Source organism: Carassius gibelio, chromosome A22 (genome assembly GCF_023724105.1).
Source record: "Carassius gibelio isolate Cgi1373 ecotype wild population from Czech Republic chromosome A22, carGib1.2-hapl.c, whole genome shotgun sequence".
NCBI lineage: Eukaryota > Metazoa > Chordata > Actinopteri > Cypriniformes > Cyprinidae > Carassius > Carassius gibelio.
The window spans coordinates 4988669-5016277 of NC_068392.1; the positions used below are offsets into that span (position 1 = coordinate 4988669).

At 37.8% G+C, this 27609-nt stretch overlaps 1 protein-coding gene across 6 annotated transcripts; it reads left to right on the forward strand.

Annotated features, from left to right (window-relative positions):
- The first annotated feature begins 654 nt into the window (after window positions 1-654).
- cacna2d2b (calcium channel, voltage-dependent, alpha 2/delta subunit 2b) lies at window positions 655-26673 on the forward strand. 6 transcript variants are annotated; one of them, XM_052538911.1, is made up of 38 exons: window positions 655-950; window positions 4373-4454; window positions 7291-7407; window positions 7485-7544; window positions 8110-8154; window positions 8486-8609; window positions 8685-8816; window positions 9115-9172; window positions 9390-9440; window positions 9518-9617; window positions 9987-10148; window positions 10899-11009; window positions 11212-11290; window positions 11436-11485; window positions 11977-12066; window positions 12172-12237; window positions 12321-12395; window positions 12740-12814; window positions 13714-13794; window positions 13998-14069; window positions 15011-15072; window positions 15162-15238; window positions 15316-15376; window positions 15487-15584; window positions 16517-16607; window positions 16683-16745; window positions 16834-16937; window positions 18437-18535; window positions 18648-18739; window positions 18860-18907; window positions 18995-19066; window positions 19182-19334; window positions 20410-20462; window positions 20626-20681; window positions 21040-21163; window positions 21235-21344; window positions 21488-21570; window positions 24379-26673. In XM_052538911.1, the coding sequence occupies exons 1-38, from the start codon at window positions 853-855 to the stop codon at window positions 24478-24480; spliced, it is 3276 nt and encodes a 1091-aa protein (XP_052394871.1). In that variant the 5' UTR covers window positions 655-852; the 3' UTR covers window positions 24481-26673. The 6 variants fall into 6 exon arrangements, with proteins under 6 accessions (XP_052394871.1, XP_052394870.1, XP_052394872.1 ...); XM_052538910.1 differs by having other exon boundaries at window positions 656-950; window positions 21037-21163; XM_052538912.1 differs by having other exon boundaries at window positions 656-950; window positions 13720-13794; window positions 21037-21163.
- The last annotated feature ends 936 nt before the right edge of the window (window positions 26674-27609 follow it).

Below are 27609 nucleotides of genomic sequence, written 5' to 3' on the forward strand. Positions count from 1 at the left end.
CTGTTGTGGACCTGAAACTGAAATGTGTTTCTCAAGATCACCACTAGAGGTCAACACACCATCGCATGATGTGAAGAACAAGCAACAATTTTAGCATGTCATCAGTCCAAATCTTCAGCACAACCAGTATTTTCCAGCTCTGTGTGAGATTGCTTTTCCTGCTGTGATCCATTATTCCTCTATGTGCTCCACTATATTCCCTGACCACCACTGCTGAGACTTTCCCTGCCAGTGTACAGATTATATAATGAATATGAATTAATCATGATTATGACACAAAATTGTATGCACACAAATAGATACAAACATTTAGTCTACTAATTATTTGATTCATACTTAAGTGTGTAACATAACTGAATTAAGCAAATCATCCATAAATCCAACTACTATATGTAGAATATTTCCAAATAGTTACAAAATGCTCACTAAATATCATATATTTTTGTTAATTCACACTCTTCCATTCATTTTATTTTGGAACATGAGGTTTGTTATTGTGCTTTTATTTCATAAATATGAATAACAGTGTATTCCCTCCTTTTATATATATAAAGAGTTAGTATTTGTATGAATTCATGAATATTAAGAGAATGTCTTTTCCCAAGGTTTGTGTTTCAGTGTCTTTGGGAAATTAATGGGGTCGCGCGCAGATCTGTGGGGTGTTGCGAGCGCGCGTGCACGTCAGCCTCATCACGCGCAGCATCTTTCGCCCACCGATATCCCGTAATTTCACTTCATTGTTACTTCTCAGACAAAAAGAGCGTTTACTACCGCGTCGTGTCTGGATATTCTGCTCTCCTGGATAACCGTAATAGTGTTTGCTCGGCCGGATTGGGGTGTTTTTCATGGAAAATGGCGAGATGGGCTCACGCGTGTCTGCTGCTGATGATGGGGATTTTCAGCGGATCGTGGACCGCAGTGGACGCGCTCACATTTCCCCAGCATTACACGTAAGAAACGCTCACATTTTCACGGGATTACATGAAGGAATCATTCATTTCCACAGCGTTACACGTAAGACACGCGCGTAAGATGTCATTTTAAACAACGCTACACGTTAGAAATTGAATTATGCAATGCACCTATGAATTATTTTTACACAACGTTACGTTTAAGAAATGTTCATTGCTCATCAAAGAAATACACACAAGAAAAGACAGTTTTCAAAAGATGTAATCATTTCCACAACATGTAACAAATGCTCAATTCCACAGCATTACACGTAAGAAATGTACATTTCCACAGCGATGCACGTAACGTTACAAAAATAACATTTCCACAACGTTAACGTTACGTGTAACAGATTCTGGAAAAGAAAAGCTCATTTCCACAACATTACACCTAAGAAAGTAATTTACACACATTATTAAACATAAGAAAATCATATTTCCACACCGTTATACTCAAGAAATAATAATTTTAATAAGCATTACATGCAAGAAACGCTCATTTTCTAAACGTTACAATTATTTCCACATTATTCATATGATAAATTCACATTTCCACACACTTAAATGTTTGTTAACATGAACATGTTCGTACAATGTGAGTTTACTACTTTGGGAAAAAAATTGATCCACCTGAAGTTAGTTAAATATGGCGGCTAATCGTTATTTTTTTTATTTTTGGGGGGGTCTTCAATAGAGAAAAAAAAAATGATATGTAATGTTTATGTTTTTTTTTATATATATAGTCAGCTTTACATATTTCAAATGTATATTAACTCATTCTGGCAGGCAGACATCAGTGACCTATCTATCTATCTATCTATCTATCTATCTATCTATCTATCTATCTATCTATCTTCAAAGACTGTCTTCTGTGGCTTAAAGTTGATCTTTCTCTCTAAAGTGAATATGGGTCACAGCAGCCTTTCGTTCCCCTGTATCTGTGTCTGCGTCAGGGAGTGTGTGTCAGGTAGGCAGCAGAGAAGATCCCAGCTCTGCGTGTGTGTGTGTGTGTGTGTGTGTGTGTGTGTGTGTGTGTGTGTGTGTGTGTGTGTGTGTGTTCTGGGCATGCTCAGATCAGCTGCTGAGAGTGCATCAGATCGTCTGAATCACTGACACACACACCCTGATACACTCTCACCTCTACATATTGTGTAACACATGCCGCTAAACGTGCAGGAAACCAGAGCATGTGTGTGTTTACAGTCGCTGCGATGGAAAGCGGAGACGGAAATCATGCTGCATTCCACAAGAATAATGAAATGTCATTTATGATATTAATTTAACAAGTGACCTTTATCCTTTTTCCAGTGAAGTCCACAGATATAATATATATTTTTCAATCATTAGTGGCATTTGATAACTCATCAGACAATGTGAAAATATAGGCCTTATCAGTGTGTGACTATGGGCAACAACCAACATGATGGCTGATATTTTCAGTGTGTGTGTGTGTATGTAGAGAGAGAGTATCCAAAACTGTCCACTCGTCTTATCCTCTCAATTAACACAGATTATTAAAAGCTCAACCTGTAGGGATTTCTCTAAGCGATCGCTCCGTATGATCTTCTCTTGTTAATTGACAGTTGCGATTTAATTAGGTTCGGAGTGTGGATGCTAAACGACCTGAACTTATGTAATATAACATAACTGCAGTCGAGCTGTAATCACGTACAAATCTGTTGTCGTGGAAACAGGTGATATTTATGATCAGACTGCAGGGTTGTGATTTAACCGTACATGTTGTTCTGTAACAGAGCCGAGGGCTTAATGAAGCCGAACGGACCCCACAGATGCTAAATAATTCATCTTCATCTGTAGACCAGGACTGTGGTGCATCGAGCAGCACGGTTTGATTGTAGCCTGTGTGTTTGTGGACGGTATAAACACATCGCTTTCTGTACATCGATTATATCGATCGGTTTAGCCAGCTGTGAGGATATTATATCATGTTCTGTTACTGATACTGTGTGTGTAGTACGAATGAGGACAGTTCAGTTGAGGTCATAAAAATAAAATGACATCACATTACAGTATTGCAGAGAAATACAATCCATGATGGCAACATGTATTGTTTATATTATATATACAGTCAGTCGGGGTAATTTGAGTTGACTGAATGTATTTTTTATGAAAAATCGGCTGATTATCCAACACACGGCAACCCAGATACTGTTTTACGTTGAAATTTTAACTCCTAAATATGCTGATATGTAGCTGTTAAAGGGCTCTGTGTAGAGTACAGAAACCCTTGTTATTAGCAACACTGGTAGCCATTAAGTAATCTGTGGTCAGCAACTCATTGCTCGTGTTCTTGAAGACACTCCATAGAAATGCAAGCGAGCGACGGACAATGTGATTTATGTGCTTGGATTTCCCCAGGAAAAACTGAGTCCTTCACATAATAATAAATCTATATGCTCTCATTTTTTAAGTTTCCTTACATGCTGTTCACACATTGGCAATAAAAGGTATTTAAACCTTGAAAATTATTTCATAGACGCTTTAAAATTTACATTTTGTCCACAGAAACAAGTAGCTAACTGTAGCTAGCAAGCTAACGTCACTTGTCAGCTAGCAAGCAAAGTTGTAGAGCTGCACAGGTTTTCCTTCCGCTCTGTGATAATATTCAGTGAGCAAATATCTGATAGTAAATATTTTATAACATACCTAGCCAGTTTGCACTGAGCACCAAAACAGCTTCTTTCATTACTTGTTTTTTTTTCCTTTTGGAAGAGGGAACCATGGATGGATTAACGTGTTAGTTCACCCAAAAATGGAAATTCTGTCATTAATTACTCATCCTCATGTTGTGTCACACCCGTAAGGCTCTCGTTCCTCTTCAGAACACAAATTAAGATATTTTTGATGAAATCCAAGAGCTTTCTGTCCCTCCATAGGCAGCAATGCAACTTACACATTGAAAGCCCAGAATGGTAGGAAATGTAGTCCTCTGAGGTCAATTTTACTCAACAAATCAGACGCAAGTTACACGGCAGTTACAGAGAAGGATCCGCTCAAAATACTAGGTCTGCAGTGCAATTTTCAACAATTGTTTGTTTTATATAAACAACGTTTTCTCTTTTTTTTTTTTACTTAAAATGTAGTATTTCTAAGCTTTTTGACATTGTTTGCACTGCTCCGCTATCAATTCTATAGTAAACAATCAAAAACGACAGAGCAGTTAATTTGCTGCATATGTACAGTATATATTATGCTAAGTTTCATGACAGAAATCAGGGATTTATATCACTGTAGGTGGATATATCATGGCATTTTTTTTTTTTTTTTTGTTGGAAATCTGTATAAAAATGTTTATGATATGTATGCTACAGTGATATAAATTCTTGATTTCTGTCATGAAACCTACAGCAGTGGCTGTGTTCGTCCATTGTATAACGGTTTTGCTTGTGTGTGCTGTGTAGGATCATGCACTGGGCTCGTCGCATCGAACAGGAGATTGACAGAGTCCTGCAGCACATCAGTGGCGCTCAGCAACTTAAAGGGGTAAGACTGTGTGTGTGTGTGGATTTTCCAGTATCTCTGTCAAACATGTGCTCAAAACCGTGGGTCTGGCTCGCATCTCAAACACCCACGAACAATGAAGAACTCCGACACTCCAGCAGAATCCATGCTGGAGAATATAATGATCCTGCCATTCCACCATCGAGAGGCGACAGCGTCTGAATGCATCCTGAAGCTTTGTGTGTGCGTGTGTGTGTGTGTCTGCTCACATCACTGAGAGAGAACAGATGGTTCGCCCCTCATTCATTTACCCAGAATGCCACAGTGCTGCAGACAGAGCGCTCCACTGCTGATGATGATCAATACAGGCATATAACCAGCACATTTGTAAAAGCATTTTTTGTTCGGTCATCATTATTATTTAAAATAAACATGTTTCTAATGATAACTAACTGATCTTCTCATGAAGAGCCTCTAGAGTTGGGATAAAAACCGGTGGGATTTTATTCAGCAGAAATACACATCATGTGACAGCCGTGTCTTCTGAACCATCCTAATGCTCTTGACCCTAACACTTGACCTCTGACCTCGACTTTCATCAGTCTTTGGAAGAGGAGTGTTTGATTGCCTCTCCATTGCTACAGACTCATTATATTTATCTCAGAGTGTGCATTTGTTTAGTGAATTTTGTGTTCACAGTTTCACCATTAAATATCACTGATAATGCATTACAGTTCTTTGTTGTGACCGATTTAATTTATGAGGAGTAACATCATAGTTGGAAAAACTGAAAGTAAAATGAAATGCAGGATTGAGAATTGTGGTGTGCAAATTGCATTCGGTTCTTATTTTGTGCCGTTGTCACATTTGCATATTTCAAATTCGAGAACCAAAACAATGCAAACAGATAAACACTGCTAAATAACAGCTGGGTCTCGTTTTATATGCAGCAGGACTAGATTGGATTGCATAAATGCTGTAACATTGATTTATTTTGTTTTTGTCTTTTCCTGGGAATAACAAGTTCACGGGCTTTGTCTTGACTCATTGTCTTGCTTTAAATGCTGCGCCTGAAAGTTCAAGTTGTCAGTGTGTAAGTGAGCGTGTGTTTGATGCTCCTGTATTGATCTGAGCTCTAAACAGCTCTTGTTCTGGACTTGGAGGTTATTTTCTGGGTTAATGAGGCTTCAGGCTTCAGTCACGCCACTGGATTTTCAGCAGCTGTTGTCTCACACCTCACGCTGGAGCGCAGACACTCATTTACAAAAGGTAGAATCACTGCAAAACGAGTTTTTTATTCTTAGTGCGTCACATCTGACAGGAAGTTACACGGGTTTCCCAGTGATGAGCATTAATAATGCAAAACACACACATGCAGCTCGCTCACCATTTCCCCCTGCTGATGCATCCTCTTGATGGTATATTTAATACATCAAGAGAATATAAGTGTGTGCCATTCAAATGTTTGGAGTCAGTAAGTTATTTTTTTGTAATACCCTACTTCTATTTAGCAAGGATGCATTCAATTTAGGGCTGGGATAAACGATTTTTTTTTTAAACGATTAATCTAGCGATTATTTTTTCGATGCATCGATTAATCTAACGATTAATTTTTCCAGACCGAACCGATTTCGATTATCTCCCCATTAATTGACTACTAACAATTTATACATGATGATTTACATATCTGAATGAAAAAAAAACATGAATTCCTTAACATTGCAATATATGTTTATTGCTCTTAAAATTACAAAATAAAAGACTGACTAAGAATGCATTACTTTGCACTTTTATAGAGATAGCATTCAATAAAACCCTGAAGCCTTGAAAACACATAGCTTACTGAAACAAGCTTACTGAACACATAGGGCCTAGTTTACTGAAAAAAAGTTCTTCTTTCAGATGAAAATAACAACAACTTGATGTCTAGCAAGCAATAAAAAAGGTCACCCAAAATACTTGTTTAGAGCAATTGAAAGAATACAGTAACCAATGTAAACTTGAGGGCTTTAAGCAAATACAGAGAGTGTTTTTCCAAAAAAAAAAAAAAAATTATTAACAGTGGGAGCCAGCAGCCTGTCATGGAGGAAAAAAAATCTCCCAATGCTCCACGTGAAACTTTGGCGTTCCGCCCTTTTTCTATCGTGTCTAATAATTTTGGTTAATATGCACGAAGGAGGGAGAGAGAGACAGAGAGAGCAAGACAGCGCTCGTGTAGTTTGAAGTCTGTGAGTGCACGAGCGCGCGTGAAACTTTGGTGTTTCCCCTTTTTCTATCGTGTTTAATGATTTTGATTAATATGCACAAGGGAGAGAGAGAGCAAGAAGAGCTCGTGTTGTTTGAAGACTGTGAGTGCGCGCGCACAGCCGGGGCTCTCTCTCTCGCCCTGTCAGGCGCAGCAGTCATTCTACTCTACATCACTCACCGATCAAATAAGGCTTTGACAGCCGCCAAAAAAAAGATCAATGCAGAAAAACCCCTGCATTGGTTATATAACGTTGGACAGAATGTTGATCCGGCCATCAGGTATATTCAACGCACATAAGGTAAAGTTTTTTAGAGAAATAAAAACAGGTCGACGAATCGATGCGCATATTTTGCGTCGACGTCATCGATGACCTCAACGCGTTGTCCCAGCCCTAATTCAATTGACTCTAAAGACATTTATAATGTTACAGTTTTTTTTTTTTTTTCAAATCAGTGCTGTTCTTTTGAACTTTCTATTGATCCAAAAATGTTGAAAAAACAATAATAATCAGAAATGATTCTCGAGCAGCAAATCAGCATATTAGAATGATTTTGGTAACTTTTTACCCAGACATCTGAATGGTAGTAGTGTATAAAGATCATCAAGAGGATGTTTTTGATGTTGTTTCAGATCTACAGTGAGAAGAGAAGGCAGTTCAGTCTGGTCAGGAACAACCCTCGAGATATCGTAGAGAAAGTTGCGACTGACATCGAAAGACTGCTGGCCAAGAAACGCAAAGCGCTTGAGGTAATACAACACACAAAATCACAATCAGTCTTCCTTAAGGATCATTTTTGATGGTTCTGGTCTGTATTTTCCTACAGAAACTCGCGAGTGAAGCAGAGCGTCTTCAGAAAGATCATCGGTGGCAGGATGGGATCAAGGTCAGATGACTTTAACCTCACCACTTCATGGCGTTTACGTTCACTTATGTGCATTACGCAATACTTTTTGCTCGGTTTGAAATTTAATTTATCACATTGCTTTTGCATGTGTGAGTCGATTCAGATCAATGAATCCTATATTGTTTCAACTGATTCATTAAAATGAACCGCACCTCCCAAGCGTTTCATTCTTGAATCAAACGCTACGGTTTTTGTTTTCTCCATCTGCGATACTTGATGCTCTTTTTCCTCTGACATTCACATCTATGTTTCTCTGATCCTGATACGAGCTTTACAGACAAACACACACGCTGTGAGTCATGATTTCTGTGAGTCTGTAGCCGGAGGGTCTGTTTAAACCCAGTAGACTGCGACGTCTTGTTTTTCTGACTGATTTGACTCATTAGAGCTAGTCAGCTCGACTGACCACACACGATCATACGAGTGAACTGTGCTGAGCTAAGAGTTTGTTTTGTGGAGGACATCTGTATTTGAATCTTCAGGTTCTCGAACTGATCTTAAACAGCAGATTTTTGTATCTCTGTTCTGTGTGTGTTTATTTCAGGAGGAAAATATTGAATATTATAACTCTAAAGCAGAGATGGACTATGTGAGTACATCTCTATTTATCGCCTATGTGCAAACGACCGTAAAAATTACAATGCAAGACTTTCAGTGTAGATTTTCATGGTTTAAAAGTGGGCCTGTGAACTATTTTAAGAAAAGCATATGTAATGTAAAGGAAAATGATGCTTTTTATGGTATGTTTATAAAAAAATATTCATGCATTCATACACCATTTCTTTTTAGAAGCTGGATTCTCAAACTTCTAACTCCGAAAGTACTTTTTTGCATGTTCATTTATCACCACATGACAATGATTTTGAAGATCAGACTCGAGCAGAAACAATGGACTCTGATTATATCATGATTCTCATCAGGACGGTGAGGACATTGATTCCCAGATGTCGTTGAAACTGGAGTTTGTGTACGATCCAAACTTCAAAAACCATGTCAATTACTCACACACCGCCGTCCAGATCCCCACAGACATCTACAAAGGCGGTGAGGAACCCGACTGATGCTATTAGATCTCTGTATGAGTCGATGAGGGTTCATGATGTATATGTCTGTCGGTAGCTCCGGTGATTCTGAACGAGCTGAACTGGACGCAGGCATTAGAGCGAGTCTTCATAGAGAACAGCAGAGACGACCCGTCGTTGCTCTGGCAAGCGTTTGGTAGCGCCACCGGTGTCACAAGATACTACCCAGGTAACTCTGTGCATGATGAGGCAGATCACAGGTTTTTTTGCCATGAATTGTGAAACCAACCAATCAGATTGCACCCTGAGACCAATAGAGGATTTTGCCTGTATCCATAGTCAGGTTGGACCACACTGGCCGATACAATTGATCATCCAGTATTATTTTTACAATGGATTCTAAACATAAACTAAAATAGTGCTTCGCACTAGTTCCAGAAATGGATTATCGGTGCAGATTAATCGGCAAAACCGATTAATCGGTCGACCTCATATGTGCCAAATAAGTAATATATTTTCTCTTTTAGCTGCTCCCTGGAGGGCGCCGGATAAGATTGACCTTTATGATGTACGACGCCGACCCTGGTAATGCATTTTCTTTCAAGTGTTTGATTTTTGTTTCTTTCAGTCAACCAGTAACTGCGTTTGGAGACTTCTAATCATTGGTCAAACTGTCTAATAAACCTACAGTAAATCAACTTTTTTGTCCATAGTCAAACCTGAGCTTTGATTGGTCAGGTTAGGTTTGAGGGTGGGACTTACCGGCTTTTAATACTTAAACTTGTATCACTGATTTCCTCAGGTACATTCAAGGAGCGTCCTCGCCTAAAGATATGGTCATCCTGGTAGACGTGTGAGTAGTTGTTTGTCCTGTTACAAGCTGCTGGTCTGCTTGGTTTTGTTTAACATTGACATTGTTTTCATTCACAGGAGCGGAAGCGTCAGCGGACTCACTCTCAAACTGATCAAAGCTTCGGTCATGGAAATGCTCGACACACTCTCAGACGACGATTACGTCAACGTGGCCAGGGTCAGACAGCTACCTTTGATTGCTGGATTTTGAAAGTAGTTTTGATATGATAGCCCACTTTGCGTTTTCGTGGACAATATCTAGCCAAGCTGTCCAAAGAAAGGCATTATTTTACAGGAAATGAAACATTTTAAAATAAATGCTGGATTTATTCAATATTTTACTCAAATTTTAAAGTGCATCGTCCATTGAAAATAATGACCCTTTTGACATATTTTATCAGCTGATAAAATATTCTAAAAATATTTGCAGACATAATGGAATAAAAATGCTTTTATTACACTAAATAAGTTAGTTATATGTTCAATTATCATTTGAGTTCATGAAGCTGTATATTTACATCTTCTCTCTCTCTGCTTCTTGTCGTAGTTCAATGAGAAGGCCGAGGCGGTGGTTCCCTGTTTTAAGCACCTGGTTCAGGCAAACGTGCGCAATAAGAAGATCTTTAAAGAGGCTGTGCAGCAGATGCAGGCCAAAGGAACCACCGATTACAAATCCGGCTTTCACTTCGCCTTCAACCAGCTGCTCAATGTAAGTCTGAACACAATGTACACAACATCTCAGTCGACAAAATCTGATGCATAGTATGCAGGTTACAGTCAGCACCTTAGAATGGAAGTGGATTGGGCCAATTGTAATAGTTCAAATGCTGTTCAAATACAATAGTACAGCCATAATATAAGTATTAACATGATTTTAGTGCAGAAAAATCAATTACTAACCATTTTCATGTAGTTATGTCCATTTTTACAACTTCATTTTAGATACTTAAAAATCAGCTTGAGTCAGTTTTGACATGGTGTAAATTTAATCTTGTAAAACATCCATAAAAACCATATAGTACCTGATTTGTAAAACTTAAATATGCAAAATATCACAAATAAAGCCTCAGTTGATACCCAGGGTGAAATTATCCCATAATTTTTTTTTTTTTTTTTTTACGTCTGTTGGAAAATTCTTTCAAAAAATGTGGAACATATTTATTTTGGTTGTTCGTGACACATTTCTGATGTTTGGTTCCCGCACTAAAACTATGATTTTTTATTTTTTTATTTTATGTATGGAAAATGTGAGTTAAATAGCTCTTCTGCACAAATAATAAAATCATTCAAAAATGGGTTTTAAATTGCGTTTTAAGAATTGCACTATAATGTCCTTAAATAAAAACACGTTCAAAACAAAAAACAGCTCATTTGATTAAAGAAATGTGCTGACTTATTTCTTTGCTTCGCAAACACAGTATTCCAATCCTCTTTCTTTCTGTTTCTCGTTCTCCTGCAGAAGACGAATGTTCCCCGAGCCAACTGTAATAAAATCATCATGTTATTTACTGACGGAGGGGAGGACCGAGCTCAGGACATCTTTGAGCAGTACAACTGGCCCAATAAGACGGTCTGATCATCACCGCCCATACCATTTCACATGACATGATATGATTTATATCTTCTTTCTCTGTTGAGTGTCTTTTATTTCTGGTGTGCCGTTGTTCTCTGGAAGTGCTTGTTCCTCATAATTAGCCCTTTCCTCCAGCGAAACCGCTCGTTTCCTGTCTAATTCGCCAGGGTAATTGTGGGATATGTGATGGTCTCTGCAGGTCCGTGTGTTCACGTTCTCAGTGGGGCAGCACAATTATGATGTCACTCCGCTGCAGTGGATCGCATGTGCTAATAAGGGTGAGACACGTGCTCATTTGGAGGACATGCAGTACAAAAAAACTGCCCGTACTGTGATCATACAAGTTGACTAATGTGGTGATGCATGTTGAACTATACATAAATTACATGTGACATCTCACCGAGTGTCTCACTGTCTCGGCAGGATACTATTTCGAGATCCGCTCCATCTGTGCTATAAGGATTAACACCCAGGTGAGTTACACACACACACACACACACACACACACATACACACATATTAATGTGTGCACGTTTACATATCATGACTGGCAATATAAAATGAATGAAAAACATTGTTTTGATTTACAATTTTTATATAACTATTTTCATTATTTAGTGTCTCGCAAATCGCACATATGAGGCGCTTCAGTCGTATATTATTTTAGTTGGTGCACATAATTAATTAAATTATAAATGTTTCTATAAAAATTGAACATCTACATTCCTTCTGTTCATTTAGTAAAACAAAAGCATGCATTGATTGACAAAAGCATGATCATTTTATGTTCCTGTGAATAGACACAAATTTTTATTTTATTTCAGTTCAAATACATAAATATTGAGATATTCCATTTAGAAATGATTAAAAATCTATATATTATATTTTTGCCATATAACCCAGCCCTTATACAAACTCAAATGGCGTGTTAATGAAAGGTAAAATGCTTTAATGTGTGTGGCAGGAATATCTGGACGTGTTGGGCCGCCCCATGGTTCTGGCGGGAAGAAGTGCCAAGCAGGTGCAATGGACCAACGTCTATCAGGACGCGCTGGTGAGAGCCGCTTCGACCCGCCTGCTGTGTGTGAAACATACGGCCCGCTCTGATTCCGTCATACTCTGATGCCTCGTGTGTGTGTGTGTGTGTGTTCATTAACAGGGTCTGGGGCTGGTGGTGACTGGAACGATGCCGGTGTTCAACCTCACTGTGGACGGAAACTCTCAGGTGAGGCTCAGTCCACGACAGATCAGCACTGAAAACAAACTCTGGTGTGTTCATCTCGTTGACGGCAGTGTCTGTGTGTTCAGAATCAGCTGATTTTAGGGGTGATGGGGGTCGACGTACATCTGGATGAGCTGAAGAGACTCACGCCACAATACAAGGTGAGGTCATTTACCCTGAAAAACCTATGACTGGTGCCCTGAGCTGCCTCAACAGTTCGGTTTGTACGGGGTTTTTACATGTGTTCAATATGGTTTTTTCTGATATAACATATATTTTGAAAAAGTCTTGTTTTCTTGTGATAGACTGCTCGACTAATCATTAAAAAATGTGTTGGCTCCAAAATCTTTATAACAATTGAAGACATAGTTACTGTTTTGTCAGATATTTCGAGTGGCTTCTAAGTTAATATTATTGGCTACTGAAGAACTCTCTTTTAGTGTTAGTATTTTTATCCCTTCACTATGAGAAGTGAAGTATTCTTTTTCTTTCTCTCTGTGTGTAGCTGGGAGCAAACGGATACATCTTTGCCATCGACCCAAATGGATACGTGCTGATGCACCCGAACCTGCAGCCTCGAGTGAGACTCTGATTCTTCATCCGCTCCATCAGAAATCACACTCGTTCGTGTTTTTATGATTTATTTGTCATGGAAATAATGCCACAACGGTCCACTTTTGTATTACGTATTATTTTGGGGATGCAGTATGACCCAGATGGGTTCAGGATGGGTTTAATCATGCTTATGATTGTGTGTTTGCCTCAATATACATACATAATAATATAAATTAGTGCTTTGCAATGATTACATTTTTTTATTCGCGATTATTTACATTATTGTCTGTGATAAATCGTAATTAATTGCATTGTTATGCACAAAACTAATAATGCAAGAAGTGTATTGTGCACTTTTTTCATTTAAAAGTATTATACTGCTATTAAGAACAAAAGTGTGATAACATTCGGTTTGCAAACACTTTAATTAAACAAATAAGATGCTTTTTACAGCAGTGTTCCTTTTACATAGTAGCAGTTAAAATATTTATTGTAGCTTAAATCTCAACTTATAACATTAATGTAAATATAAAACAAGCAAATTTGTCACTGCCAGGACATTAATGTTTTTATAGAAAACATTTTATAGTTTGTTATAGATCATACTAGCCTTGATCATAACGGACTTTCATAATAATAAAAAAACTTGTTGCTTTAATACATTAACGCAAAAATAACACTTTTACTTTCCCTGCCCTAATATATATATATGTGTGTGTGTGTGTGTTTCATTTTTATATCTTTTGTTTTTTGTTTTCAAATAAAAATAAGATGTAAATAATGTTTTATTTTATAAAAGAAATATAAACAATTATTTAAAGAAAACTAAATAAAAATAAGCTGAAATAAAAGTTTATTATTATTTTTTTTTTGAAAGATATTATTTTAGTTAACTTTAACTTTTTTTCGTCTTTTTTTTTAATGGTTTTGGAGGAAGAGGATTTGCCGGAGCCCGTGACGCTGGACTTCCTGGATGCAGAAGTAGAAGACAGCAGCAAACAGGAGGTAAAGTGCTGACTGTCCTCGTTGAACTTGCATCTTCCTCAGTTGTTCATAATAAATGAATCATTGTTTTGGGTGTGGGCGGCACCAGCACACTCACTTCATGTGTTAAATATGACGTTTGGCTGAATCAGTTCTCTGATCGTTTCTGTTAAATCAGCAGCAGCTCATGGATTCGTTTGAACATCTGCTTTCTGTCTTTTTAGATCCGTAGGCAAATGATTGATGGTCGATCGGGAGAGATGACAATCAAAACTCTAATTAAATCAATGGATGAGGCAAGTGTGTGTGCTATTAATGTGTCAGATGAAACTAGGACATGTATGATATCTGGGACATGACTTTCTATAAATGGCTCAGAAATACAGATTCAATCTTCAGATCTACATGCGTATGATTCCTCAAGTGATGTCACTGATAGGCTGCATCCCAATTTGCATAATAGCATTACAGACTGGTATTATTTCACTGTTAATGTTAAAGTACAAACTTTTAAGTATGTAGAAAGAACGGATTTGGAGAAATGTAGCATTGCATCACTTGCTCACCAATGGATCCTCTGCAGTGAATGGGTGCCATCAGAATGAGAGTTCAAACTGATTATAAAATCATCACAATAATCCACAGTCCATCAATCACAATCTGCATGTTTGTCCATCATTAAGATGTTTTTAAATTGAATCCATTGCTTCCAGTTAAAACACGAGTCCTCTATCCGTAATATTGCTTTCTCAAGTGAAAATGTCATCTCTTCTGAATCAGGAGAGAAATATGCACAGGTCAAGCAACGTTTACATGCGAAAACAGTTTAAAACAGTAATAAGTTATATGTCTATGAATATTATATGAGGTCAAGAGGACAACAGGAGATGGACTTATTATGGATTTATATTTTGGCCAGAATTGACAGTTTAAATTGAAAATGCCTTAATGATAGTTGCTTTCTTACAAACCCACAGCTTTTCGCTTCACAAGATGATAACTGATGGTGATGTTTTTATCAGCTGTTTAGACTCTCATTCTGACGGCACCCATTCACTGCAGAGGATCCATTACTGAGCAAGTGACGTGAAGTTACATTTCGCCAAATCTGTCCTAATGAGGAAACATATTCAATGGATGTTCTACATTTTAGTACGAATAGTATTTTCTGCTACATCCTACGAAATGTCAAAAACTTTGCATGAAAAATTTCCGATAATGAAATGTTTTCCCGCAGCGCTACATTGACGAGGTCACGCGTATGTACAGCTGGACGGCCATTAACGACACCGATTACAGGTACAGGAGTCGATTCGGCTGTTCAGATCGTAAGCTTTAACGCTAAACATGCTAAACTCGTGTTTGTTTTCATGTGCTGCCCCCTGCAGTCTGGGTCTGGTACTTCCTCCTTACAGTGAATATTACATCCAGGCCGATCTCAGCGATGTCATGTTACAGCTGCAGTGTGAGTCTTTCATTTCACATGAATGAGGCTTTATGTAATGTTTAATCTTAAATAATCTCTCCCGCATTTCCCCTCAGATTTACAGTCTCTGCTGCCGAACTCGTTTGAGTCGGCTGGTCACGTGTTTCTAGCTCCCAGGTATACACCTCTATCCATCCGTTATGATATTAGCTCTGGTAAAGCTATGAGATATTGTGTGTTTTGTGTAGATGTATGGTCATCCACTCTCTTTCTCTCTCTATGTATAGAGAATACTGCAAGCGTCTGCAGATGGCTGAGAATAACACACAGTTCCTGGCCGACTTCCTGTCTCTGATGGTGGAGATCTCACCTGAATCTGAAGACTGTGAGTAACGCTCACCTCCAGACCATATTACCAATATTACAGGAATAATAATTCAACATTAAGTACTCGTTATTAAATATTACTGAACTATAATAAAATATTGAAGACACAATTTTTGAGCCTCTGATGAATTATAACAGCAGCATTTGTTATGAAATGTTACAGCCCTAATTAAATATTACAGTTTTGATTAAAACATATTACAGCATGCATTACTAAATATATTTCGAATTAAATATTCCATTATTGATTGATGAATATTTATCTATCATTGCTCAATTTATTACAATAGTGATGAATAAACATTTCAGCTTTTGTAAATATCCCAACTCTAATTATATATTACAGCACTGATTAATAAATATTACAGCTTTCATTACTAAATATAATACGGCATTACAATATTGATGAATAAATATTTAAATGTTGATTATTAAGTACGTCAGCTAATAATTGAATATTACAACATTGATAATACAGTGATAATACAGCTCTAAATAAAATATTTCAGCATTTATTAATCAATTTTTACAGAATTTATCACTTATAATATTAATATTAGAAGTATAAATAAATGATAAACCTTAATGTAAAAATTAAATGTTAATTAAAAATAAATATGACATGCAGTACTGATGAGTGAAATACTTGATCTCTTGTAATTACATATTACAGCACTGATTTTTATATTATTTTTATATCACCCATAATTAAATAGCAGTATTTTATTGGCAAAAACCAATTACAGCAGGCATAATGAATTAATGAATCATCAAGAACTTATAATAAAACTTATAATAATTGAATCAGTTTTATATTCTGGCCATCTGAAATGTGAAGCTGCCTCACACAGATGAACTCAGTGAACTCTTTGTCTCCGGTCGTGAACTGTGAGGAGCTGATGACTGAATGTTTTGTGATGGGGCTCACAGGTGATCAGGGTCTCATTCATAACCTGATCTTGGATTCTGGGATCCTCTGGAATCTGGCGACACGCGTTTGGCAGAACAAGGATCTCAACACGTAAGATCCGAGCCGTCGGAGACTGTTGATTTACCTGGTTCAGTGCATTGAGATGTTGATCAGAAATCTCTGCAGGTATGGCTTCCTGGCGCTGTTCGCATCTACCAATGGAGGCGTCACACGCGTTTACCCCAACATGTGAGTGACCGAGCTTCTCACTGGGCTAATGGACATTACAATTACAATCAGCTTCATCTGCATATGTGTGTGTGTGTGTGTGTTTCAGAGCTGCTGAATCATGGGACGAGGATCCCGAACCTCTGAACTCAAACTTCTACCGTCGCACTCTGGACAACAAAGGCTACATCTTCAGGACACCGACTCGAACCTGTGAGTCCTCGTCCGAACCAAACAATTATCCAGTCAGTCACTGATTAGCATTGAGTCCTCTGCAAAACAACTAGATCCAATGATATAATGTAGGATACATTTTTTCTAAAAATAATTTTGTGAAATGTACGTAATTGTTCTGGAAATTAAGATTGACAGAGAAAATATTTTGTAAAATACATTTAAAAATCAGAAATTCAAAACTTTGTACATTTAATAAATACAAAACAATTGCTAAATAATACAGCTCTAATTAAATATGACAGCATTCATTACTAATTATTAAGCTCTAATTAAAGCTGCAGTTGGTAACTTTTGACGCTCTAGCGGTTAATAAACAGAACTGCTTGCGTCTTGCGGAAGAACATCGTAGCCGGAACTACTTCTCTCTGTTTATGTCTATGAAGAATCACAAAGATACTGGGTTACTCCGCCGCGGTACCCCCGAAGCAATCTAAAATAGTCCGAATATAAACACTTATTATAGGTGCACCCTAGTGATTCAGGACAAGCTAAAAACACGGTTTGGAAAATGGATTCATGGTGTACTCGCTTATTATATACATTTTTCTACATTTTTAACACAAACAAAGTTACGGACCGCAGCTCTGATTGGTTGTTTCTTAAAGGGACCGATGTATTTCTGCAAATGGCAATAGGACACTGGGAGGAGCCAGAGGAGCTTGATTTATCCACAGATTATCTGTCTCATATTCTACTGTCAGGACATAATGACAGGTTTAACAAATATGTAAAAAATATATTTTTACAAAAGTTACCTACTGCAGCTTTAAATCGTAGAATATTAATTACAAAAAATAAATACAGCATTGATTATTAATAAATATTACAGCTCTAATTAAATATTACAATATTGATTAAAGGAATATTTCAGAATTCATTATAAATATTACAGCTCTACTTCAATTATTGTAATATTGATTACTAAATATTACAGCATTGATTACTAATGCTAATTAAATATTAAAAGAATTTCAGTATTTATTACTAAATGTTACAGCATTCATTGCTAAATATTACAGCTTTTCTTTAATTATTACTTTATTACTTTATATTACAGCATTGATTACTAAATTTACAGCTGTAATTTAATAAATTGGAGTACTGATTAATAAATATGATAACGTATTTTAATATTGATTACTAAATATTTAATTTCTAACTAAATATCACAGCTATATTTATATATTTTAGTATTTGTTAATAAATATTAAAATATTTGTTACTAAATTTTACAGATTAATACATTAATATTACACCATAGATTAATTAATTAATATTTCAACATAACTAATCTCAGCAGTCATAATGAAATGTTATTCAATTTCATATTATATATCAGGCACCCTATATTAGGCAACCACTATTGCAAAATTCATAAAATTATGTTTTAATTTGATCTCATGTTGACTTTATACATTAATTCAGCCTGTATGAAAGTGTTTGACTGTTTTAATGTCTCTGGTGTTTGTGTCTAGCTATGGATGATCTGTTAATCTCAGAGAACGGCACTTTGGGGATTTTGGTCACCACGGCCGTGGAGGTTGTGATCGCGGGCAAAACCATGAAGCCTGCAGGTGTGCTTCTGCAAAAATAGGCTGCTTTTGTCATTCGCTTTCTGATAAACCAGCAATCAATCGCTTTAGAAACTGTTCTGGGGTCTGTTTTCATCTGTGTTTGTGATTATAGTGGTCGGCGTTAAGCTGGATTTGGAGGCTTGGGTCGACAAGTTCAAGATCCTCGCCAGCAACGTGTCAGACAGCAGACAGGCCGCACATAAGGTAAGATTGTTAGGGTTAAAAACGGAATTACGGAAGAAAACCATCATCTTCTAGCACTCTGTTCTTCTGTACTGGCATGAGTGTGGTGAGATATCCTAACTTCCTGTTTGTGCCGTGCAGTGCGGCCCCTCCAGATCCTGCGAGATGGACTGTGAAGTGAACAGCGATGTGAGAGAAACAGCACACACAAACTCTGCATGATGACTGAACATAGTGTCAGTTGATCTGGTCTTGAATGTAGATGGTATGTTTCAGGATTTGCTGTGTTACTTGATCGATGACGGCGGTTTCCTGGTGATGTCCAATCAGAGAGATCACTGGAAGAAGGTGGATGCTCCGATTGTTTCCAACTTTTGTTAAGTGCATAAAAAATCTTAAGAAGAAGCTTTGTATTAATCTGCTTTCCTGAGTTTGTGTGTCTTCGTGTCCACGTCTGCCTCAGGTGGGGTTGTTCTTCGGCGAGGTCGACCCCTACCTGATGTTCGCCCTCTACAACAACTCAATCTACGCCCGTCATCAGACCTTCCAGTATCAGTCGGCCTGCGAGCCAATGGCCAGCAGCCACACGGGAGCCGCGCACAGAGGATTCTACGTGGTGAGAACCGATACGTTCATGGTGAACGATCACATGATGTTAAATTATATTTATGACCCTGGAGCACAACAAAAGCAGTCTTAAGTCGCTGGGGTATATTTGTAGCAACAGCCAACAATACACTGCATGCATCAAAATAATAGATTTTTCTTTTTTGCCAAAAATAATTAGGACATTAGTTGAAGATCATGTTCCATGAAGATATTTAGTAAATTTCCTACTGTAAATATATTAAAACTTAATTTCTTATTAGTAGTATGCATTGCTAAGAACTTCATTTGGACAACTTTAAAGATGATTTTCTCAATATTTAGATTTTTTTGCTCAGATTAAAAATTTTCAAGTAGTTGCATCTACGGCTGCACGATATTGGGAAAAAATGACATTGCGATATTTTTTTTTTCGGCGATATATATTGCGATATGAAATCTAATCCAATTTCTTCTTACAAACAAAAATGGGGTGAGCACACTTATATTCTCATTTTAAATTATTTAAACATCGACACCGTCATGTCAATTGATTAATATGCGCCAGGGAGAGAGAGCAAGACAGCGATCATGTTGTTTGAAGACGGTGAGCGTGCTCTCTCTCTCTCTCGCTCTCTCTCTTGGGCTCGCGCTCTCTCTCTCTCTCTCTCTTGGGCTCACGCTCTTTCGCGCGCTCTCTCTCTCGCTCTTTCTCTCTCTCTCGTCGCTCTCGCGCTCTCTCATTCTCTCGCACGCTCTCTCTCTCTCTGCAAAGGATAAACTTTCACTCTTTGATGGTTAAGCTGTGCAATTAATCCGCAAATCACATTTGTCAAGGGCCGTAAAGTTAATGAATAACTGATCAACTACGACAGCCTACATCGCACATCCTGCGATGTGACTATCATGGATTCATACATCGTGATATTGATGCTTAAACGACACGTCGTGCAGCCCTAGTTGCATCTCAGATTGCCAAATATTGTCCGATCCTATCCAACCAAACAACAATAGAAAGCTTATTTATAAAGCTTATGTAATCTAAATAAAAAAAATTACAATTATGATTGGTTTTGTGTTGAATCCACATGTTTTATTCTCTTCAGCCCTCCATTGCTGATTTTCTCAGTCTGGCCTGGTGGACGTCAGCAGCGGCGTGGTAAATATATCTACACTATGTTGCTAAAATGATCCCTGTTGGTTGTTAGAGCAACATTAAGAACAAATATGTAACATCTAATATCTATGGTTTCGTAAGTCAGTTCATGCCCCAATAACGTTGACTCAGATACTCATGTAGTAATGTCACTGGTTTCTTTCAGGTCTGTTCTGCAGCAGTTCCTGTATGGACTCATCTACAGCAGCTGGTTTACCTCAGGTTCTTTCTTAAAACAATGTCTTAAAACAGTCAAGCTGTTTTTTTTCTGTTTTTATAAGCCACTCTTTAGCTGTTCATAATGAAAGACCAGTTTTAACCAGCGGAGACCAGTTTAGGCTGGATTAAGATGTGGTTGTTTTTTAGCAGGACCTTCCAAGACAGCATTCTAACCATAATGCAACAGTGCACAAGCACACAAACAACATTAGCATGCTGTTAAACTATTGAGCAAATACTCCAAACTCTATAAATACACAGCTCATACATTTGAATTAGACATTCTCTAGTGATACTTGTATTTATAAATGAGCTGTTAACATTCTGGGATTGCATTATGCACAATTGTATCTTTTAGAAGATGTCTGGGCTGAGAGTTCGGACACTAAAGGGAGCAGCAGCTGTGTGACGGTTCACAGTCAGTTCTACTTCACCAACACCACCAACTCCTTCAATGTGCTGCAGGATTGTGGGAACTGCTCCAGGTGTGTGTGTGAAATTCATTTATGAATATATTAACGCACATTTTTCCCAACACAAACTCTCTTTCTGTCAGGTTGTTCCACGCCAAGCGTATAGAAAACACAAACCTGTTGTTTGTGGTGGCTGAGACGCTGCCCTGCAGCTCCTGCGAGATCGAGAAACTCCTTCCTGTCAGAACAAAGTGTATCCTTCCTTCCCATAATCCTCTGCTCACAAAGCAACACTAACAGATGCTTTCATCCCTGAAATACTGCTGTCATCTGTGTTTGAATGATGGATAGATGACAGACGGAGCTTGTGGCGTTTCCTTAATTTGTATTCTCCAGCTCAAGAAGAGAATCCATGTGAGGTGTTAAACTCCGCCCGCTATCGGAAAGGCCCTGACAAATGCTTCGACTACAACTCGGAGGTGAAGCGCTGCCTGTTGCTCTGATCAAACACAGTTTGTTTGCTTCTATAAATGATGTTTTGTGGACAACATTCACACAACCATCCAGAACACTTGAGTAATCACATAGCAACATCCTTGCAGAACAGCCTAGCAGCCACATGGTCAAAAAGCCAAAACCCTCAAGCAATCACCTAGAAATGTTGCATTCAAACACATAGCAACTTCCTGGCAATTACTTAGAAAACTCAAGTAATCGCATAGTAATGTCCTGGCGACAGCCCAGGACACCCTAGCAACTGAATAGCAGATTCCTGGCAACCACCCAGAGTACCTATTAACCACATAGCAACATCCTGGCAGTCGGCCAGAACATTTGGGGAATCGCATATATATATCTGGTCAACTACTCAGGATAACCTAACAGCTGCATAGCAGCTTCTTGGCAGCCAATCTGAACACTCGAAAAACTGCATAGCAGTATCCTGCCAACCATCCAGAGCACTCAAACAGTCGCATAGAAATGTTCTGTCAACTGTATCTCCACAGCCATATCACCCTGGAGCCCAAGACCGGTTGCCCACTGAAGCTAAGCAGGGCTGAGCCTGGTCAGTACATGGATGAGAAACCTCTTGGGAAAACTAGGTTGCTGTTGGAAGAGGTGCTAGTGAGGCCAGCAGGGGGTGCTCACCCTGTGGTCTGTGTGGGTCCTAGCGCCCCAGTGTAGTGCCTGGGAAACTATACTGTCAAAAAGTACCGTCTTTCGGATGAGACGTTAAACCGAGGTCCTGACTCTCTGTGGTCACTAAAAACCCCATGGCACTTCTCGTAAAAAAGTAGGGGTGTAACCCCGGTGTCCTGGCCAAATTGCTCCCTTGGTCTTTGTCAATCATGGCCTCCTAATAATCCCCAACCACTTGATTGGCTCTATCTCTCTTCTCTCCACCTGTAGCTGGTGTGTGGAGAGCGAAGTGGTGCTGTTGCCCTTTGGTTGCCGTCGCATCATCCAAGTGGATGCTGCACACTGGTGGTGGTTGAGGAGAGACCCCCCCACTTGATTGTAAAGCGCTTTGGGTGTACAAAAATACACAATAAAGTGCTATATAAATGCATTATTCATTCATTCATACTCAAAAAACTCTAGAAACCGCATACGAACATCCTAACGACTACAAAGACTCAGCACAAGCAATCGCATAGCAACATCCTGGCTCCCACCCTAAATTAACACGTAATGTCCTTTCAACTACCCAGAACAATTTAGAATCCATATAACAACATTTTGACAACCACCCAGAACCCCCTAGCACCACCTAGAACACCCTATCAACTCCATAGTGACACCCTAAGCAACTACGAAGAACTCTCAAGAAACCAAATCTTGGTAAAACACCTACAGACATCCTTGCAACTACCAGGAACACTCGAACATCCACATAGCAACATTTTGGCAACCACCTAGAACACTCAAGCGATTGCATAGGAATGTCCTATCAGCTACCCAAAATAATTTAGAAACTGCATAGCAACGTCCTGGCAACCACCCAGAACACCATAGAAACCACATAGTATCACTGCCCTACAAAGGCAAAGTGCAGTAACTACGCAAACACTTAAAATGAGAAAAATGCCCTTTATAGTTTTTACATCAACGAGTCAAACATGTTGCGGGTAAATTATTGGTAATGTATTAATTTAAAGCCTTTTTATGATTACATTTTTATAGATAAAAACCATGACCATTGATGTGACCTTTGACCACTAAAATGCAGATACTGCACTCTGACTTTGTATGACCTTATACAACTAAAACACTATTGCAAAGCAATGTGCAGTATCTACAAACTAAATCAGATTAAAAAAAATAGTTCATCCAACTTTCTTTGTGTGTTTCTTACCACATGTTGATTGTTTGTAGTAACTTTAAAAGTTTTATCGGTGTTTGCATGTTGTGAATGTTAAAATTACTCTGTTGTAAGCCTCAAGATCATCTTATTACAATGTTACTTTCACCACAAATAATTATGTTCATTTTATTGAAAAAGTAATTTATTAGAGACCAAGTAGTTAAAATCCACACATTTTAAACTTTTCCTAACAATATAACTAGGGATGCCATAAAGGAAAATGAGGGACAGAATAAGGGATGCTCAAAATATGTGTACTGTACCATTACCATATCTCCAGTTAAGTATATAAAAGGTGTATAACATTTTCTCAGAAAAAAAATATTATAAATCAGATTATTATTACGTTATCAGGGTTCATATGAAGCAATGCAGGTAGGCTGTTTAATTTGCTAGCGGCTGGCTAGTTAGTGTTAACTGATTATAAAACTGTAATTTACCTTGCTAGGAGTTAATATTTTGCTATCTACCTCACCCGTCTTTGGATATTTGTGTTTAAACGCTAATTCAACCATCATTTACCACGGGATACCAAGGTAGACCACATAGTATCTGTGGTGTCTAATGGGAAAACAAAGCCAGAATGCAGTAACTTCACTTACTGCGGTTTGCCTTGATATTAGTTTGGATTTTGTAGTTAATGCAATTTTGACACTCGTTTCTCTGAAATGGGACAAAATTGAACCAGGAGACATTGTCACAAGACAAAACAGATGTCACAAAGCTCAGGACTTAACTCAATTTTGACCAGATGTGTAGTTACTGTGCTTTACCTTTGGACGGCAGATCATCCTAGCAAGTGGAACAACTTAAAACTACATTGCAACACCCGAGCAACCTGTGACAAACTACTTGGCTTTGTTTATGGTGAATCTATAGTCAATGTTAACATTACCGTTTTCTGTTTCTCTGTTTCCGGCAGGAGAACACATCGGAGTGTGGCAGCGCACACTCTTTACACTGTCCAATGGGAGTTCTGCTCTGGATTCAGTTATTGTCGCTTTACCTCATTCTACAATCGTAATCTGAGTCTCACTGCCTTCGATGTTCCTGTCCCTCATCCGTACTCCTCTCCGGTCCTGATTTTCCAGCTCTCTGTCTCATCGTGAGGTGCATTCCAGCTCTGTGCTGTCACAGCAGAGCATGATGGGAAAACGTGTCTTAGTAACCCCAATGTGCAGATCCCAAAAAAAAAACAAATCATTCAACCTTTATATTCGTAAAACGTCCAAAAAAACAACAACAACAACAATCTTTCTGCTGCCGTAAAGTATTTTTGCTTGCCAAAAACAGGAAAGGACCTGGATTGTTTCAAAATACTGGAACACGACGGTTGTTATCACAATCTCGCATTGTGTGTTTATTAGAGTCTTGCTTCGTTCTCGATTTAGTGCCAAACCCTGACGTATGTGGATGCTCAAGCGCTGGGGACTCGCAGCTTTCGTTGAAATATTGTTTTTTGAAGCTTCCTTACCAAGAGAGAATGTCGTATAATCGCAAACTGCTTCGTTTAGGGAAAAATAAAAACATTTAGAATTTGTTTTGTGTTCATTTAGAGCTTTTGTCGAAAGTTTTAAGGGCAAATATATATTGTGTCTAAAAACTGCTGCCTGGTTTGTTACCCAACAGTGCCTTGGCGCACTTGTCCGAATGGACCAACAATAGCACTGGACGTGGATTCGACTGACCCTGAATGAATGATGGAGAAATATACAGTATTGAATGTTTACAGTTTAAGGGTGAATGTCATGAAACCTGGCAAAAATTCATATTTCACCCCAAAATCAAAAGATATAAATAGCAAATCTCACATAATGAAAATGAAGCACATTTTTACGATCGTTAAGATTTTAAAAGCACATTTTCCCTCCAAATCTCATTACCGTAATGAGAAAAAAAAACTTTTCTTATTACTGTAATGTGAGGACAACATGGTAGCATTTGTTACAATGCCTTAATTTATAATTATTCAAATAGTAAAAACAGTGAAATAGTGTCACAATGCGAAGAAGTATCCACAATGTTCCTACAAATACCCTTCATTTTCGTCTTAAGAGTTTTGGGGTATTTTTCTGTTGATTTTGGGGTGTTTTCTCGTGAAACTCGCCTGTGCATGTATTTTGGCGTTCAGTATGGGTTTATTACACTTATTCTACTGATTCAGTCTTTAGAAAGTCACTCAAATGGTTTTAACTTTTTCTGATGTAAATATGATTATTCCACACTGACTTGATCTAGTTCAGTGTGTTTTAATGAAATGGAATGCAAGCTGATGTTTCGATGTCCCGCTGCATGCTGGGAAAAACGATAACTGCTGTTAAATTTCATGATTTTAGAACATTTACTGGAAAGAGAGTCGACCCTTTGAGCCATTGAACAGACCAACTTTATCTTACTCAACGAGTCGGTAAATGTCATCCAAGGGTCGATATGTATTTATTTTGATTTACTTTAAAAGATACGGTGTGTATATTGCTTGCGAAATGTATCAAGTGTGAATTTTGAGACGCTTTCATGCTTTTATTGAAATGTTTTGGATTTTATCGCAGATGTTTTGTTGCTTTTCAGTGATTATATATAACATTTTAAAGGTCCATTTAGCTAAAAAAATTAAAATAATTAGTTGGTTGTATTTCATCTTCCAAACTTCCAAAACAAATGGGTAGAGATTCTTCTGAATTGAACTGAAAGGGTTTCGCTTGACGTATTTTGTATCGTAATGGCTTGAGCAATACTTGGAATTATGTCAACTACGCTGAAATGCAAGTGAGCGCTACTGAATTAGTGTAAAGAGAGCATGATATCAGTATTGAGCCGCTTTCTTTGGATGACTTTGATTCATGCTTGTCTTGGAATATCGGCTTAATGTTTGTATGTGAGCTATGAGCGTTCTAACAGTGTTATTTCATGCCAATAAGAGTATTTATACTATTGTCTTTCTGTAAAAACAATTATCAGTGTTACAATGAACTTGATGTGAATTGGAATGTTTTAATTATTTTTTTGTTCGTTTTTTTTTTCTTCGTCCTGCAGATGTTTGTTAACTATGTGAAAGGGTTTTTCCTCCCTTTCTGCGGTCTTCCATATCACTTCATTTTGTACAGATGGCACAAATCTGTCATGAAAGGTTAACTTTGTATCATATTGTGTCATTCACTTCTGGGAGATGTTTATAAGAGATTTGGTGAGATAAAGACATTCATATTTTTCACGTCAACTGGGTATGGATTTTTATTTTTTACTCCAGAATTATGTATTTGATTATGAAAGAGAACAGCAGGTTTTTAATTACAGCAGTAAAACAACTGCAAGTCATCCTATTTTATGATTACTTCGTGTGGTGATCTAAACTTGAGGCTTTACTCGGCTGCTTCCTTGCTCTGTAAAGAAAAATAAATATTCATGTCAAAGTCAATGCTGCATTACGTCGCGAAAGTGCGCACTCGGAGGAAGACTGTGATGGTTTGGGGTGCGATTTGGGACGGGGCCAACGTATTGGGTCGGCACCAATGCTTTGATCCACTAGCGACCCCTGGTGGGCATTCATGTAAGTCACGACAATTGCATCGTGAAACCAGATCTGAAATGGAGATGCAAAGTCTGAAAGGTCTTAAGTGAACTCGGCAGAAAGCTAACACTCTATTTTATCAAGAAAACTCTCAGAAAACAAAAAGGTACAACAGCTGTCACTGGGGCTTTTCAGAAGGTACATTTTGGACCTTTTAATTGTGCTTTTGAAAAGATACCGCCCCAGTGACAATTTTTGTACCTTTTTTTCTGAGAGCACTTTTTCTCTTGAATTACTTAGCATTGTTTTCGTAATATTAGTATTAATTTATGAAATTATCTAAATAAACAATCTAATGTCAAAATCTCACATTCTGTTTTTAAAGCCAAAATATCAAGCATTACAAACAACTGATACACATCTGCACACTACACGTGATGTACTGTGTACTTATTATTATTATTTTTTATCATGATTCATAAATAAACAAATTAATGCATATTAATAGAGTTAGCTATGTTTTATTTATTTATTTATTATAATTAGTCGGTGCCATTCCTAATCGTTTGCTAAATCATTCAAATAATATTTTTGTTTAATTATTTTTTTAGCCTAAAATGGTACATTTAGTGGACAAAATGTATT